Consider the following 16,260-nt stretch of genomic DNA (forward strand, 5'->3'; position numbering starts at 1 on the left):
TAGGAAAAAAGTTTTGAATTTTATTTGTATATAAAGAAAAAGAGGATAAATTAAACGAAATCCTAAGAAGACAAGGATTATGATTTGGGATGGTTAATCTCTATATAAACAGAGCAAATACGTGACTTATTTTTCACAAACACATTCATAAACTCTACTCCAAATACTTTTCCTGATCCAACGAGTTTAGAGATCTCATCATCTTTCTTTTTTTTCTTCTTCTTATACGATCAAAACATGATCACAAAGAAGATCTTTGGCTTTGTGCTCGCGATCACGATTCTCTTGAGTTGCTGCTCGGCGAAAATCTACAAAGTTGGAGGTTCTAGAGGGTGGAGTGGGAAGACGAACTCTTGGGCTGAGCGTAAGGAATTCCACGTCGGGGATTCTTTGATCTTCCAATACCATCAGAACGTTAACGACGTCACTCAACTCTCCGATGCTTTAAAGTACGAGTCATGCAACTCCTCTTCTCCTAAAGCCGTTTACAATACAGGACATGATGTCGTAACCCTCAAGGAACCAGGAATTCACTACTTCATCAGCTCAAATCATATTCAATGCGTCAATGGACTGGAACTAGACGTTTTTGTCGTCCATGAAAAGTCACGTCCGATCCCTCCACCACCACGAAGCAAGACCCATGAACGGTCACGACCCATTAGCCATTACTCCTTCACCACCACCACCAAGCAAGACCCATGAACGGTCACGACCCATTACTCCTTCACCACCACCACCAAGCAAGACCCATGAACCGTCACGTCCGAATACTCCTCCACCACCACCACCACCGAGCAAGACCCATGAACCCTCACGTCGCATTACTCCTTCACCACCACCACCGAGCAAGATCCTTCCTTTTGGTAAGATCTACAGAGTTGGTGACTACGGAGGATGGAGCGTTTATTACAGTTACTACTATTACAAGTGGAGTGAGGGTAAACAGTTTCATGTTGAAGATACTCTCTTTTTCCAATACAACAAGGAACTCAACGACGTTAGGGAAATCACCGATGAACTTGAGTTCAGATCTTGCGAATCGACTTCTACTGTAGCTGTGTACAAAACGGGACACGATCTCATTAAGCTCACTAAACCAGGAGTGCATTATTTTGTAAGCTTAAAGACCGGTCTTTGTCAGGCTGGGATTAAGCTTCGAGTCACGGTGCAACCATCAACCGAAGCTGTTACTTTCCCGAATGTTCCCAAGAAGAAGTTGTCACCTACCGTCAACAGATGGTAGTTACCCTTTCAGACCTCATCACTAAGCATTGAGTTTAGTTCAAGAGTTTTAGGTTTTGGTTTTGCTCTTTTAAAGAGTTTTTGGTCTTTTTATTCTTACTATTGTTTCATTTAGATTCTGTTATTCAGTTTTTCTTAAATTTCAAAGTTTTTATTTTTGTTTGATCAAGATTAGGCCCATAAACATGAACATGTTCCATATGACATTCACATGTCCCATGTGTTAGATTCTGAGCAGTAACAGAAAGCCTTATCAATATACACCAACAGATAAACGGAGTGTTATCACAAACTTAGATCGTGAATTTTACCACACCACAACGATTCAATATCAAGTTTCGTTTCTTTTTATCAATGGATGATGTCAAATGAAACTCGAATTTAGGACCAAAAAATCAAAGAGATAATTATAAATCATGATGTTGTTTTATAAAAGTTACGGGCTCACTTGCATGAAAGAATCAACAGGCCAATGAAGTGGTGATAAATAGCTTCTGCTTAAGACCAAAACCTAAGAAACATAACAGTCAAAAGAAAAAAAAGGTGCTTTTCAATTCTTATCATAAGCAAACCAAACTCTTCTCCCTACAACACAATCATATACAAATCTTCTCTCTCCCAAAAACTGAGATACCACAATCCATATCTATGGAAAGTGGATCACTCAGATTCTCAGACACAACAGGCATAGTCGAGTCTCGGAAGATTGTGATGAATAGTGTCCTAGTACTACTCTGTGCCCGGCATTTGAACCATCATATTCGAACCCTACATTCACAAACGAGTTTAATCAATTATCTGCATATTGATAGATTACAAATACCATTAACACTTCAAGATGCTCGATGCTATTGCCGAACCTCAGAGACTGGAACATATGAGAACCTATGTCTAGATTTCAAAAAGTGGATAATGCATATATGACGGTTTTATCGAGTCTATTAAAGTCCTTAAATCCTTTAATTGTTAATAATATTCTCTCTTTATACCCCGGCTCTGCTCTATGTAGAGAATGAATTCATTTATAAGTATCAACATTTCTTTTGTCGGAAAACACTTACTTGAGAGTTTCCATAAGGACCCTGTGAGAATGAGCCTTGTTGAGGAACCTGCGAGAACTGTTCAGAAAGTAAAGACAGGGAAACAATAAATTAGCTGGAGAAGCTAATGCTTAGGTAAACGACCATATCAACTGGAGAAGACCGAGTCATTACCTGAGACACTTGGCTTGGTTGACCATCTCTCTTTGCACTCGATTCCCCGCCTTTTCCTGATCCTTTAGTGTCACCCTATCAGACAGATAACAATAGCAAAGGGTAGCAGACAATCCTAATTAGATACAATCATACACCATATACCCCATAAAAGGATCCACGTACAAAATTCGACTATCAGAAAGATAAATGAAAGAGGAGAACCACGAACCTCCATCTGCAAAATTCCAATCCAAATAGCATAGACAAGGAAATGAGAAGGAAAAACAGAGAGTCAGTGAATGTATAGCAGAATGTAAACTGACTAATCTGAAGTGGAACATACCTCTCTATATCGCATCAGGTAAACCTTGAGGGGATCGATGTAATCTTCGAATCCTAAAGTGGCCATAGCCCAAAGCAAATCATCTCCATTGATGGTCTTCCTTTTCTCTCTTTGGCACTTATCACTAGCCCTAAAAGGCAAAACAATATTCCAAAATCGACATAGTGACTTTGCTTAACAACCCAATGAATATAACATCAATCTAACTTAACAAAGAAGAGGGCTTTACACGCTATAACCACCAAAGCAACAAAAAGGTAACATTTTTGAGAAAGTAGAGAAAGAAATTACTCGCTGGTGACGAAGCTGATGAATTCAGAGACACATTCCTGCATAGTCTCTTTAGCATCTTTAGCGATTTTGCCATTTAGAGGTAAACCTCTCTTCATGATACGGCTTATGTTAGCAATCGGAAGAAACCTGTCCTGCTCACGAACATTCAAAGACCTCGGGCTCTGATCACCGCCACTCTCATGGCTTCCACCACCACCACCACCGGTTTGCGATTCGGCCATCTCAGAAACCCTAGATAATCAGGTAGAGATTGGGAAATCGGGAGAATCGAGGAACCAAACCCAGAAAGCGCGAAGAAGTGATTAGAATACCTGAAGAAGAAGGAGAATTCGAAAAAGAGCGGGAGACGGAGAGAGAAATGATGATTGGAGGAGGAGACGGAGATGGAGAGAGAGATTTGATCTGATCTGATCCGACGCTGGAGAAGATAGGAGCTTGTATGCGATTCAACGATTTAGGGCTTTTTTATTTTTTTATCGACACCGTTCATTTTTTTTTTGTTAATTTGACAAAACCAAACAAACAAAAAAAACTCTTTTGTTTTTTCCTCAACAATGTTTCTTTGTTCTGCTTTTTTTAGTAATTAGGTGAAATAAAATATATAAGATTTATTTCAATGTAGTGAATTTTTTTCTTCTATCATGTAAACTATAGTAAAAAAACATGATTTCTTTTTTATATACATTGTATTTATGTAAGTGGATTTAATTTATCTAAATAGTTGTTATGATAAGTGGTTTTTCTCAGTGACATGTAATTTCTACTTATTTAATTGTCTAATTTAATTATTTAAGTGGTTTACTGTTTTTCTTGTTATCTTTATTGTTTTATTCAGTTTTTATTCTGTCATTTAAGCAAATATATATTTGTTTGGAATCAAAATAGTATTAGTTTTGTAATAAAACCTAGTATCTTATATAATAAAGTAAGGTTTCCTCAAACTTGTGCTCTAAAAATCTTACAAGTGGCGCTTTATTCATTCGACATGTGTCATTCTTCTTAAATTTAAATATACTATTTTCCATATTCTTTGAGTTTAATTAATATTCTATTTAATGACACATGTGATATCACGTTTTCTTTTATTTATTATGTCTAACTATTGCTGTTTTTTTTTTAGTCAACTAAACTGTTCTATTTCATAAATCAAAGCAGTTACGTTACACTAACATAATTATCATTTATGTAATTATGACCATGATTTCAATATTTAGTATCATATTTAATATCATTTTTAGTGTAACCCTTCACCTTATAAAATGCAAGACGCTGCATGTCAGTTTTTTTTAAGTTGGTTTCTCTGCATTTGTTAACGCTTGAGGTTGAAGCTTCATTCTTTCTATACGAAGATAATAAAAACGTGCATGGTAAGTTTCGGGAATTACTTCGAGAGGTTGCCTGTGAAGCTTCCTAATAACCGCCATGTGGAGAAGGAGAAGAAGAAGGAGGTGAAAGAAGAGGAGGTGGAGAATTGGGGGCTTAGAGAGTTGATCGATGGTGGTGACGTTGCTCCTGGTAGGATTCTTCATAGGAACAACATTAACATCGGTTCCTCAAGGTTTGTTTCTTACAACTCCTTTTAAACTTCTATCATTCTGTGTTGCTTTCGGGATTGTTTAAACATCGAAATAATATTTTGTGGTCTGCTAAGTCTTTCCACATAATTAAATTGAAAGTAAAGAGAAAAAAAGACAAAGCACGAACCATATGAGTATGACGGATTGGAGAAACCAAAGAATGGTAATCTCAAAGGTTTGCTTCGTCCTCTGTATTACGTTGTTTTTTATTTTTCTCATTTTCACTAAAGAAATGAACTAAAATCAAGTTTCTCTCTCTCATTTTTATAATTTTAATATTTGTTTTGTGTAGCTTTTGTATCGTCCAAATGTGGTGATACTGATTCACACTTTGTTACTTCTCTTCTTTATAACATGTTTCATGTGTTTTTGCTAATACATCCTTTTATAGGTGCAATGGTAGATACAAAGTGGCTTAAAAATTATTACACTAAGAATTTCTTAGCAATCATTACACTGAGAATTTCTGTTCATGATGAAGGTAATAGGTAAGCAAATCATATATGTCTTGCTCGATGCTCATCTGTGATGTATATTTTATTTAATTATTAATGTCATGGTTCTAATTTTTTCTCCAGCTATTTGTGTTTTAACTATTCGAGTCACAACCATAGTCAAAGTTTCAAAGTTTAGTAAATGGTGTCAAAGGCCTTTAGCTTCACTTTAGTGGTTCGACATGGGAACCCGGTGTCTTCAACCTGCTATTTTATGAACATGTCCGATATTTTAATAGAGGATATAAACATAGTATTAATGGATATACATATATATATATATATATATATATATATATATTTAACTAAATATCTTTAAAAACAAAATTTTATGTGACTTTCGTAGGTTTTGAAATAAAGAGGTTGAGTCAAATTTTAGAGTATATGCATAAGTGAATATGTGAAAGGTGGATTTCCTTTAGAAATGACTTGATGAAAAATGTCTAAGGTACCTTCTCACTTTTACATGAGAAACAAGGTATCTTTTACCTTCATTTTCTACTTATTCTTCATGTTTTGAAGTTGACCAATGTTGTTTATAAAATATTTAAGTCAAGTTGCTAAAATTCATATTAATCTTTAAAATTATTTTAGTTTTTCAATGAAAAATACCAACAGTGAGTACTCAACCAAATGATAAACATATATAGCCAAATGTTTATTGGATCCATATGATATTTCTTGGTTGGTCCTGCTTAATATATTCACTTTTTATTTTAATGTGTGGCTACTTCTTTAATTTTCGTCTCTTTCATTTAGTTTATAGTTTAATATACAAACATTATTCCTATTTGTACACATTTGATTTATTATTAATCTTATGTACTAAACAGTAACTTATAACTCATTTTACTAATCATAGTAATTGAAAGAATGTTTATCTTTTACTTATCATGCTAAATTTACACTATATTTCGTTTCTTAAGTTTTATAGTGACCATAATAATTCGTCTTTTGATGCATTTGTTGGCAAATGAGGTAATATAGAAATAAATTACATGGATAAAGATAATATATAACCTACGAGATTTGATGAATGATGAAACTATACAAAATATATAATCTTCATTGATATCATTGGTGGGAAGTTCTGTTAATTTAAATTATTTTGTATGTTGTTACTTGTTACATTGCACTTTAAATTTTAAATTTATTTAGTTTTCAACCGAATTATGGTATATTTTCTTCAATATTTGATTATGTGCATCGAAATAACTTTAAACTTCTTTATTGAAAATCATGTGTAAATAGTAAATCATTAGTAAATAAATTCAATACTTTCTTACCATATTGTTCAAAGATGGAAGAAATAGTAAATAATTTGAATATTAATTGTATAAAGTATTTAGAGTTCTTTTGATATCAATTAGTATTAATATATCAATATTCATATATGTTAATCTTACTCATTAATCAAGACTTTATCAATCTCACAACTTCAAATCTATTAACTACTTTACAATTTACACACATACTATAATCAATATGATATATACTTATGAAATCTTTTACTCAGAGAAATATTGCATATCATTTTCATATATTTAAATAAAACACAAGGCTTATCTTGTATATCAATATTATAATTTTTCTTTTTTGATCAATTCGATAATTTTTAATTTATAAATACCCAAAATAATTTTAGATTATAATTCATAAACTAAATGTTTAGTTTAAAACTAAAATATCATAATCACAATATTTATGATATTTTTTATTGAATGTATTATAAAATAATTAATATTATATTAATATATATTAGTTATAGACATATATTTCACTACATTCATTTCACCCACGCATCGCGTGGGACATTTTCTAGTAGTTAATTAATTATTGTCACTGATATCTAAAAACTAGGTAGAATGGGTTAGTCTCTGCCAAAAAAAAAAAAGTCAAATGTTTTCATGAAGTGGATTTGGTTGTCATTACCAAAGACAATCTAGTGGGCCGTCTCAGCGTTTAGTGCGCAACAAAAAGGAAAATAGACAGAAGAAAATGTCAAAAGGAAGATCCAAGACTTGAGAGGTATTCATGTGGCTTCTTAATTAGAGTTTCACATTCTATTACAAACTTTTACTTTACACTCTTGACTCTTCTATACATGTAAAGTGTAAACCAATGTACAGGACCAAACTAAATTTGCTACTAGCAGCTCACACTCAGACAAGTAAGGTATAATTTTTCAAGTATTGAATTCAAACAACATTTCACAATACAAATTTCATCAACAAATGTGGCAACGTTTCAACAAAAAAATTAAACTTAGACAAATCGAAATTTTATAAATTTACATACAACAATAATGCCATTTTTATTAAATCAAGTAAAAAGAATCAGTATTATTATTACTTATGGTTTTTCTTGAGTAACACACCAAACTTCTTCAACATTTTGCTAGTCTCAATAGAATCTGTTCTTTCCTCATCATTGTTCAGTATAGAAGCTGCCGTCTCAGCAGCTTTCCTCCATTGCTCACATTGAATCTTCACTCTTTTAAGCTCAGCTTCCATGGCTTCCGTGTTTGCGGTTTCCACTTTCTTCTCCATTGCACTCCTTAGAATCTGCAACTCCATCTCTTTATCCATTAAACTCCCTCTCACTTCCATCAAATCCGATTCTAGCTTCTTCAAATCGCCCGTAGATTCGTCTTCTTTCACCTTCTCCATTAACTCTTTGCGCAAACCTTCGATTTCATCTTTGGTTCTGTTCAATTCTTCCGTTAACTCTGCTTCTCTCTGTGAATATCTTGATTTAACCGCCTCTGTTTGTTCGTATGCGCTTCTTATCTGCAATGTGCTCTGTATATACTCTTCTTGATACCTTGTCTCTGCTGCTTCAACTGCAGATTTCAATTGTGTTATCTCTTGCCTTGAAAGATTCATTGCTTCTTTCAGCTCTTCCACTTCCATTGATGATGAAGAGTCTCTACTGTTTACTCTTTCTTCCTCGAGCTGTCTGACGAGTTTCTCTAAAGACCTTACCTCATACTTAGACTGCTCTAACTCAGACTCGGACTCAAAGAGCTTCGATTTCAGTTTCTGAACTTCGTTAATGGCAGAAGACAGAGCGGTAGAATCCATTCCGTGTTGTCTCTGCATAGCTTCAAGTTCAGACTGCCATGTCTTGTCTCGCTCCTGCGAGAGTTTACGCAGCTCCTCAATTCTTGAATCTTCCGAGGCATTGATATCCATTAACTGATGCTTGGCATCTTCAGCTTCTTCTTGAGCTTCTCTTTTCAATGCTTCTGATCTGTTTAGCTCTTCTTTTGCCTTCTTAAGCTCTTCTTGAAGCTGAGATATCGTAGATTCCAGTTCCGGTATCCTTCCCGTCCGCTTCTTCTGAATCTTGAAAAGAACATAATCAAGAATCACCATATATAAAACTTGCATACACCAAACCAAACCAACAATTTTTAACTGCAAAAGTACCTCATTGAGAGGGATTCTTGCAGAGCGACGATCAGCTACTACTTTCGGGATTTGAGTTTTCGATATTGTCTTGGTTTTTGGATCGGATTCTGCTCCGCTTGGTTTGAGTCTCCTAACAACTTTGGGAGCTGGTAAAGGAGACTTCTTTTGTGGCAGCTCCAATGATCCTGGCCTATCACACACAATCACAATCACTTTGAAACAGATCAATAACTCCAACAACATTCACAACAAGAACACAAAGTTAGAGTTGTGATCATCACCTTGATTTTGGAGTCTGCATTTTTGGAGTTTAAAAACCTTTTCTTTTGGGGATATAATCAATTGCGTTATGATTGCTTCTTTGAAGAATCTGACAAATAGTACATGAAGACCAATGGAAAGTGTGAGAAAGAAGCAACAGAGGGAAAAAAAAAACTTATCATAAGCATATAGACAACCAAACTCAGGGAAGAAAGAAAGCTTAAGCAAGTGTACGAAAAAAACATAAGAATAATATTTACACATTTAGCTTCAAAGAGACTCCTATTACCACCAAACGAAAGCAAAGAGACAACAAATGAATATTGTAATGATTTGGAACAATTCCAAATATATAAAATATTTAGAAGTGTAATTAGAAAAGAAGTTGCCGTCAATGTGATTCATCAAATCACCAAAGATAAACCCTATTACAAGCAAAGAAAGCACCAATATCTTACACATAATCTTTCTGGTTGTTAAGTCACCCAGTTATTTTATTTTATTTTTTACTAAATCAAAGTTTTGGAATTATTGGGAAGAAGAGACAATTTCTTGTCATTTTGTAATGTGAGATTTGGTTTCATTGGGTGGATCTTCCCAAAAAAGAAACACAGATCCAAAAACAGAACACCCAGCAAAAAAATCGTTTTTACATAAAGCCTAAAACTAGAGAATCTTTTAACATTCTCTGCAAAAAGGTGTTTTATTACAGAAACACTTTTGCTTTTTGCAGGAAAACAAAGATTAAAGTTTTTTTTGACTGAATCTTTAAGCTACCAAACCAAAATAAAAGTTAGCTGATTTGAGTAGATGTAAGCAAATTTATACCTTAAACCAACCAAAGATTAACACTTTCTTCAGCAAATTAGTAGAAAAAACAAACTAGTAGTAAATATCTACCTAACAAGATTGATAAACTTCTGAGAAAAAAAAGGAAAAAATCGCACTAAAATTAGGAATAAATCAATGTGAAAGGAAGAGAAGTTTCTGAGTGTTTGAAAAAGTCGTGAAGAAGTATTCACCTATACCGTCGATTCAGCTTCTTTTTTTGTTGGATTAAAATGGAGAACTGCAGAATCAAGGCACCAGCACTTAGATGATTTGATCTTTCCTCTTTCTCGTCGGATTGTTATTCTTTTTTTCTCACTGGACTCGCGAGTCGTTTTTTCCCACTGAAGAAACATTTATTTTCAACTAAACTGCAATATTTATCAAAAGTAACCCCTGAAGTAATGATTGTGCTGTTTCCACCTCAATTTTCAGTACTTAGTTATTTTTATAATCCTTTTACGTTGGATTCCTTTTGGTTATTCCGAAAAATTAAAATTAAAATTTTGGATAATCAAAAAAACTTGTGGGGTTGGTAATGAAATAGATCAATAAATATCAGGGGCTATTTTGAAATTAATTGATAGAATGGACCGAAAGTAGAAGAACGTGGAGGGGGCGTTTTTTTAACTACGCGCCTTGTAGACGCGCCCGAGTCACGTGCTATTGTTTGGCCTCATATTGCTACTTATGAACAACGAACGGTCACGCAACCATAAGTCACTCACACACAAAGGACACTAACCTAGCATATCTATATACTTTATAAATGGAAAATTTTCATAAAATTGTCACAATTTTTCACAAAAACACATTAACCTTCCGTGTTCAATCTACATACATTTGAAAGTGCTATATATTGAAGCATGTAACGTTTCACTTTCACACCACCTCATAGAAAACCGATGCATGATAAATACGACATACACATCTCCTAAAAGAAACAATGCAAAATCAATCATCACTATCTTCATTTATCATACACGCTTGCTAATTTACTTAACATATTATTTCCACACAACTTTAACTATATATTTGGGCGGAAAACAAAAATTGGGAGAAAATATCGTTGAAATTTATGCTAACGATCGATTAGCTTGATTACATTAATGGTTTGTAAAAACATTATATTCACTAGTACTAGATTATTAGAGTATTAACTAGTGACTTCTGAACTACTAATCAAATTTTTCTTTTGACGAATAAAAAGAAAGTATTTCAACAATAAATTCACTACACTGTCTGGCTAGTAATTAAATAATTAAACACCACCATGCGATGATGATTATGCAAAAATGTTAGAAATTATTATAAACCATTGATCATAAAACATTTTGAAATTAGCTAGTGTTGTTTCTTTTTTTAATTTTCAGTGACCGAGAGTGAGTGATCGACTGATGATGGGTTGGTTATGTACAAAAAGTCAAAAACTAATTTCATCCGCCTCCCAATTTCCGGTTTTATCCGGTTCTGGCGGACAACGATTTCATTTTTCGATCAAATTTTCGGTTCGATCTAATTCGCGTCGGTTGAACCATACTTGAAACCGTAACTCGTATCCATATGTATCGTTCAAAACTCGACGTAAATTTCACCACACCACTAAAAAGTCTAAAACCATAACGCGGTTCTTTCTTCGTCCTTGTCCCTCAATTTGAATCATTGAAATTGGAGCCAGATTCCACCATTCTCATTTACTCAGACATTGTCGGAAAAATAATCAAAATCTTACGTCAAAGGTTTCTGTTTTTCTTTGTTTTACATTGTGCACACCACCTGCTCGATAAAATGTCTGTGAAACTAACCACTTTGTTGCTAAAGCATTTATGCTGTGAAATTAACTGGCTTGATCCTGAGTTTTAATATAATTTGAATGATGTATATATATACAAGGTATTTGATTACTTTTTTTTGTCTCCCCTTGAAACAGGCCCGTCCTGATATCCAACTTGTTCATCTACATATGAGTTTGCACAAGAATATTCAGTTGTATCTGTTTTGAAGAAGTTTGATATAATGGATTATATTGCCTTCATTCTCGACGAAGATAAAGAATTCTTTGTTTGGTTAGTTGGATGCTTCGTTTAGTGACATGTCTTTCTCGCTGAACCTTCTTTTGCTAGGAAGAACTCGTTTGGATTAAAAAAGGTTAACTGAAATGGCGACAATGTTACGGTTGGGAGCTAGAGTTTCCGTCAGCAACAGTCAGATACTGGCAACATCAAGTGTTGTATCAACCATCAAGACCGAAGAATTAATGAATGATCACATTAATTCCCTATGTAAAAGTAATTTCTACCGGGAAGCATTGGAAGCGTTTGATTTTGCGCAGAAGAACTCAAGCTTCAAGATAAGGTTAAGAACCTACATCTCTTTAATTTGTGCTTGCTCTTCATCGAGATCTCTAGCACAAGGCAGAAAGATACATGATCACATTTTGAATTCCAACTGCAAGTATGATACTATTCTTAATAATCACATTCTAAGTATGTATGGAAAATGTGGCTCGCTGAGGGATGCCAGAGAGGTTTTTGATTTTATGCCTGAAAGGAATTTGGTCTCTTACACATCTGTCATTACTGGCTATTCACAGAACGGTCAGGGAGCCGAGGCTATCAGATTATACTTGAAAATGCTTCAGGAAGATTTAGTTCCTGACCAGTTTGCATTTGGAAGCATTATCAAAGCATGTGCCAGTAGTAGTGATGTTGGGTTAGGGAAGCAACTGCATGCTCAAGTCATTAAGTTGGAATCCAGTTCTCATCTTATTGCTCAAAATGCTCTGATTGCTATGTATGTTCGCTTCAATCAAATGTCAGATGCTAGCAGAGTGTTTTATGGTATCCCAATGAAGGATCTAATTTCGTGGAGTTCAATCATTGCAGGGTTCTCGCAACTTGGGTTTGAGTTTGAAGCCCTGAGCCACCTAAAAGAAATGTTGTCTTTTGGTGTTTTCCATCCAAATGAATATATATTTGGTAGTTCTTTAAAAGCTTGTAGCAGTCTCCTTAGACCAGATTATGGAAGCCAAATACATGGGTTATGCATTAAGTCGGAGTTAGCTGGAAACGCAATTGCAGGCTGTTCGCTCTGTGACATGTATGCTAGATGCGGTTTCCTGAATTCTGCAAGGAGAGTGTTTGATCAGATAGAAAGACCCGATACAGCATCATGGAATGTGATCATTGCTGGACTTGCAAATAATGGTTACGCTGATGAGGCTGTATCAGTTTTCTCTCAGATGAGGAGTTCTGGTTTTATTCCTGATGCCATCTCCTTGCGTTCTTTGCTTTGTGCTCAGACAAAACCAATGGCTTTGTCTCAAGGAATGCAAATTCACTCTTACATTATCAAGTGGGGTTTCCTGGCAGATCTTACGGTTTGCAACTCTCTGCTTACCATGTACACCTTCTGCTCAGACTTGTATTGTTGTTTTAATTTATTTGAAGATTTCAGAAACAACGCAGATTCTGTTTCTTGGAATACTATTCTGACGGCTTGTTTGCAACACGAACAGCCAGTAGAGATGTTGAGATTGTTTAAGCTGATGCTTGTGTCTGAATGTGAGCCAGATCACATAACTATGGGTAATCTGTTGCGGGGTTGTGTGGAAATCTCATCTCTAAAGTTGGGAAGCCAAGTCCATTGCTATAGTTTGAAAACCGGGTTGGCGCCTGAGCAATTTATAAAAAATGGACTGATTGATATGTATGCCAAGTGTGGATCACTGGGGCAAGCGAGAAGGATTTTTGATTCAATGGATAACAGAGATGTAGTTTCGTGGAGCACCTTGATAGTTGGATATGCACAGTCTGGATTTGGAGAGGAAGCTCTCATATTGTTCAAGGAAATGAAAAGTGCGGGCATAGAGCCAAATCATGTAACTTTTGTCGGTGTTCTTACTGCCTGTAGTCATGTTGGGCTGGTGGAAGAAGGCTTGAAACTGTATGCGACCATGCAAACTGAACACGGGATTTCACCAACAAAAGAGCACTGCTCTTGCGTGGTGGACTTACTGGCTCGTGCTGGCCGTTTAAATGAAGCTGAGAGATTCATCGATGAAATGAAGTTGGAACCTGATGTTGTCGTGTGGAAGACTCTACTGTCTGCATGTAAAACCCAAGGAAATGTTCATCTCGCCCAAAAAGCTGCTGAAAATATTCTGAAAATCGATCCTTTCAACTCTACAGCTCATGTATTGCTCTGCAGCATGCATGCTTCTTCTGGAAATTGGGAAAATGCTGCATTGTTGAGGAGCTCAATGAAAAAGCATGATGTTAAAAAAATTCCAGGACAGAGCTGGATCGAAATTGAGGACAAAATTCATATATTCTTTGCTGAGGATATTTTTCATCCAGAGAGGGACGATATATATACAGTCCTGCACAACATCTGGTCGCAGATGCTAGATGAGTGTAATCCGCAACACAAGAAAAGACTCCAGTTTATCCATGAAACCGGATAAACAAGCATTTAAGTTCCATCTGAGAGAAGCACAGAAAAATGCCATTGTGGCTACTCTGTAAGTTGCATCTTCTTCCTTCTTGATCTTGATATCGTGTTTCATCTTGTTTGCTTGCTTAGATAAATGCTGTCAATAGATATCTTGCCTTTTCCTTTTCTGCAGTCTGTTGTCATGAGATTGACGCAGCGTACATAGTTGCCAGCGTGTCTATTAAATAAGGCATTTGATGAGGTATTATTTCACTTGATTGTAACAAAATCTTGTTCTGTTTAATATTTTTGGTTACCTATTGAGTAATACTGAAGGACGGTTTACTTATTGCTGCAGAAATGATGACAAATTTCAAGAATCTCAATGTTTTTTTCTCTCTTGCTATTTTCAAATTGGAACTGTAGGATGAACTGGTTACCACATTGGGTTGCTACAGACAAGCGGGATGGGCAACAAATGCAGTGCTATACAAACTACGAAAAGAGGATACATCTCAACTTATCTGATGAGTACAACAAATTTGAGTTAAGATGATTTGAAGAAGGCCATGAAGCAAAACTATCTGCTGGGTATGTCTTGAATCGCTTCCCCTAAACTGTAATCTTATCAAACCGCTGAAATTGTGATGTTTTAGGTTGCTAAACAGTATTGTAGGGATGAGTTGATTCAATTTCCTTGAGATTGGCTGTTTTGAGATGTTGGATTCCTTGTTGATTTTCCAGGTATGAACATGTAAAAGCTCCAGACTCCTTGAGTCTCGTAGAAGTGACGACGCAACTTCTTTCTTCTTATATGTCTAGAAATGGATCAAACACTGGACTAAGAATCCGGAAATCGTATCGCAAAACGAATCAAAACGATGAAAGTTTTAGTCTCTTATACATCTGTGATTATTGAGCTAATAAAACAACTTGATACGAAACAATCATGGGACGTCAATGATAGTTTAGTTGATGGATCTGTTTGTAAAAATCAAATATTGACTCTCTTTGCGTCTTGATTCTGTGAATATACACATCTTGTCTCTATAGCTATTCGGTTTAGCAAAAGCAGGATTGGTAGCGCCGTAACAATGGAACCAAGTAACATCTAAATAGTAAATAAGTTAAATGATATTGAAGATGAGAATTTGTAGCAAAGATGATGTGAGAGACTCTACAGTAGCAACCAAATGTGTGTATGAAGGAAAAACAAGTCAGACCAAAACAATAGTCTACACTCTCCATGTGAAATCATACAGGACTCAAGATAATCCTCATGACAGAAGTAAAGGAAGAAAAAACCCGCAAGGGTGAAATTTGGTAACCGAACAAAAACCGCTTTGAAGGAGGCACAAGTGAAGGAAGCTTAAGCTGGCTTTTATTCTCCAGGGACAGGGACTCCTTGCTTTAGCTTCTCCCGCTTGAGCTTCTTTTTGGAAACGGGCTTCTTCTTCCTTGGAGGTAGGTTCTTCTGAGCATAAACGTAAAGCACGTAGTTGGCGATTAGGAACACAAGAAGCGGACCTCCAACAACAAGCAGCACGATTAATCCCGGGTTCAATCCCTTGGCTTCAGCAGCCGCCTATGAAATTCAGACCAATGTATGCATAAATGATACCAAACATAGAAAACAACAATCTAGGACCAAGCAAACATGTATACTGAATGAGATTATTGCAAAGCGTGCAATGTTGTCCAGCAATGCATGCAAATGATTATTTTTTTCTATTCCTCTAAAAAGCTAAGACATCACATAATTTCCTTAGATCATTAACAAAATAGCCCACAAATCACGAATCCAACCCTTAAGAAATCGATTGCACATTCCGGGATCGCAGAAGAGGAGCTATTATGGTAAAATCATCTCGATTTCAACGGAGATACCGTTAAATTCTACAAAAGGTGAAAGTATAGAGAAGATTGACGGTACCTTTCCGGCAAAATCTTCGCCGTCCATGATTACGATCCAAAATATACGTGAGATCAGCTCCAGTAACGTACTAATGGTAGGAAGAGAGGAGGAAAGGAAACGAGGATCTGTTTTCGACACAGAGATTAATAAGACGCAAACAAACTCACACAGAGATAATATACACACGTGTTTTATCCACTACATCGCCACTTTCACTAATCCATAAATATTATTTTGGACCCCTTACTTTTTAGGTATTT

At 35.5% G+C, this 16,260-nt stretch overlaps 6 protein-coding genes and 1 non-coding gene across 21 annotated transcripts; 4 read left to right on the forward strand and 3 right to left on the reverse strand.

Annotated features, from left to right (window-relative positions):
* Window positions 1-237: 237 nt before the first annotated feature.
* Window positions 238-1,246, forward strand: AT3G53330 (plastocyanin-like domain-containing protein; the record flags this gene model as incomplete). Its single annotated transcript, NM_115193.1, has 2 exons — window positions 238-507; window positions 584-1,246. The coding sequence occupies 2 exons, from the start codon at window positions 238-240 to the stop codon at window positions 1,244-1,246; spliced, it is 933 nt and encodes a 310-aa protein (NP_190901.1).
* A 379-nt stretch (window positions 1,247-1,625) lies between these two features.
* Window positions 1,626-3,597, reverse strand: NF-YB10 (nuclear factor Y, subunit B10). Of its 5 annotated transcripts, NM_115194.3 has the most exons (7): window positions 3,390-3,597; window positions 3,076-3,309; window positions 2,785-2,914; window positions 2,671-2,676; window positions 2,460-2,534; window positions 2,307-2,363; window positions 1,637-2,013 (listed from the first exon to the last, which is right to left on the reverse strand). In NM_115194.3, the coding sequence occupies exons 2-7, from the start codon at window positions 3,297-3,299 to the stop codon at window positions 1,975-1,977; spliced, it is 531 nt and encodes a 176-aa protein (NP_190902.2). In that variant the 5' UTR covers window positions 3,300-3,309; window positions 3,390-3,597; the 3' UTR covers window positions 1,637-1,974. The 5 variants fall into 5 exon arrangements, with proteins under 5 accessions (NP_001327560.1, NP_001327561.1, NP_001327563.1 ...); NM_001339609.1 differs by having other exon boundaries at window positions 1,626-2,013; window positions 2,460-2,676; window positions 3,390-3,588; NM_001339611.1 differs by having other exon boundaries at window positions 1,635-2,013; window positions 3,076-3,588.
* A 797-nt stretch (window positions 3,598-4,394) lies between these two features.
* AT3G53342 (uncharacterized protein) lies at window positions 4,395-4,661 on the forward strand (the record flags this gene model as incomplete). The annotated part of the gene is made up of 1 exon (NM_001125359.1): window positions 4,395-4,661. The coding sequence occupies exon 1, from the start codon at window positions 4,443-4,445 to the stop codon at window positions 4,659-4,661; it is 219 nt and encodes a 72-aa protein (NP_001118831.1). The 5' UTR covers window positions 4,395-4,442.
* Window positions 4,662-7,285: 2,624 nt separating this feature from the next.
* Window positions 7,286-10,058, reverse strand: RIP3 (ROP interactive partner 4). 9 transcript variants are annotated; one of them, NM_115195.3, is made up of 4 exons: window positions 9,846-10,058; window positions 8,844-8,932; window positions 8,581-8,752; window positions 7,286-8,496 (listed from the first exon to the last, which is right to left on the reverse strand). In NM_115195.3, exons 2-4 carry the CDS (start codon window positions 8,861-8,863, stop codon window positions 7,498-7,500), a joined length of 1,191 nt encoding a protein of 396 aa, NP_190903.2. In that variant the 5' UTR covers window positions 8,864-8,932; window positions 9,846-10,058; the 3' UTR covers window positions 7,286-7,497. The 9 variants fall into 9 exon arrangements, with proteins under 9 accessions (NP_190903.2, NP_001326317.1, NP_001326320.1 ...); NM_001339615.1 differs by lacking the exon at window positions 9,846-10,058 and adding an exon at window positions 9,282-9,538 and having other exon boundaries at window positions 7,366-8,496; NM_202694.2 differs by having other exon boundaries at window positions 7,368-8,490; window positions 9,846-9,988.
* Window positions 10,059-11,156: 1,098 nt separating this feature from the next.
* AT3G53360 (Tetratricopeptide repeat (TPR)-like superfamily protein) lies at window positions 11,157-14,116 on the forward strand (the record flags this gene model as incomplete). Of its 2 annotated transcripts, NM_001339618.1 has the most annotated exons (2): window positions 11,157-11,390; window positions 11,582-14,116. In NM_001339618.1, the coding sequence occupies exon 2, from the start codon at window positions 11,810-11,812 to the stop codon at window positions 14,114-14,116; it is 2,307 nt and encodes a 768-aa protein (NP_001319736.1). In that variant the 5' UTR covers window positions 11,157-11,390; window positions 11,582-11,809. The 2 variants fall into 2 exon arrangements, with proteins under 2 accessions (NP_001319736.1, NP_190904.1); NM_115196.2 differs by lacking the exon at window positions 11,157-11,390 and having other exon boundaries at window positions 11,621-14,116.
* A 446-nt stretch (window positions 14,117-14,562) lies between these two features.
* On the forward strand, window positions 14,563-15,010 carry AT3G53365. Its single transcript, NR_143954.1, has 2 exons — window positions 14,563-14,676; window positions 14,830-15,010. It is a non-coding gene; the product is annotated as an other RNA (non-coding RNA).
* Window positions 15,011-15,159: 149 nt separating this feature from the next.
* On the reverse strand, window positions 15,160-16,215 carry AT3G53370 (S1FA-like DNA-binding protein). Of its 2 annotated transcripts, none has more exons than NM_115197.3 (2): window positions 16,019-16,215; window positions 15,160-15,670 (listed from the first exon to the last, which is right to left on the reverse strand). In NM_115197.3, exons 1-2 carry the CDS (start codon window positions 16,043-16,045, stop codon window positions 15,467-15,469), a joined length of 231 nt encoding a protein of 76 aa, NP_566985.1. In that variant the 5' UTR covers window positions 16,046-16,215; the 3' UTR covers window positions 15,160-15,466. The 2 variants fall into 2 exon arrangements, with proteins under 2 accessions (NP_566985.1, NP_001190077.1); NM_001203148.1 differs by having other exon boundaries at window positions 15,202-15,556; window positions 16,019-16,151.
* Window positions 16,216-16,260: the final 45 nt, after the last annotated feature.

This window comes from Arabidopsis thaliana, chromosome 3 (assembly GCF_000001735.4).
Source record: "Arabidopsis thaliana chromosome 3, partial sequence".
NCBI classification, from domain to species: Eukaryota; Viridiplantae; Streptophyta; class Magnoliopsida; order Brassicales; family Brassicaceae; genus Arabidopsis; species Arabidopsis thaliana.

What these genes read in the sequence shown, in the direction of transcription:
- AT3G53370 (NM_115197.3), bottom strand. Translation starts at nt 16,045, where the DNA reads ATGGACGGCGAAGATTTTGCCGGAAAG. An exon ending in GCGAAGATTTTGCCGGAAAG is followed by an intron (nt 15,671 to 16,018) that starts GTACCGTCAATC and finishes TGAATTTCATAG; the next exon opens with GCGGCTGCTGAAGCCAAGGG.
- RIP3 (NM_001339617.1), bottom strand. Translation starts at nt 8,863, where the DNA reads ATGCAGACTCCAAAATCAAG. An exon ending in ATGCAGACTCCAAAATCAAG is followed by an intron (nt 8,753 to 8,843) that starts GTGATGATCACA and finishes TGTGTGTGATAG; the next exon opens with GCCAGGATCATTGGAGCTGC.
- NF-YB10 (NM_001339611.1), bottom strand. Translation starts at nt 3,299, where the DNA reads ATGGCCGAATCGCAAACCGGTGGTGGTGGTGGTGGAAGCCATGAGAGT. An exon ending in AACCAAGCCAAGTGTCTCAG is followed by an intron (nt 2,364 to 2,459) that starts GTAATGACTCGG and finishes CTTTCTGAACAG; the next exon opens with TTCTCGCAGGTTCCTCAACA. An exon ending in GTCCTTATGGAAACTCTCAA is followed by an intron (nt 2,014 to 2,306) that starts GTAAGTGTTTTC and finishes TTGTGAATGTAG; the next exon opens with GGTTCGAATATGATGGTTCA.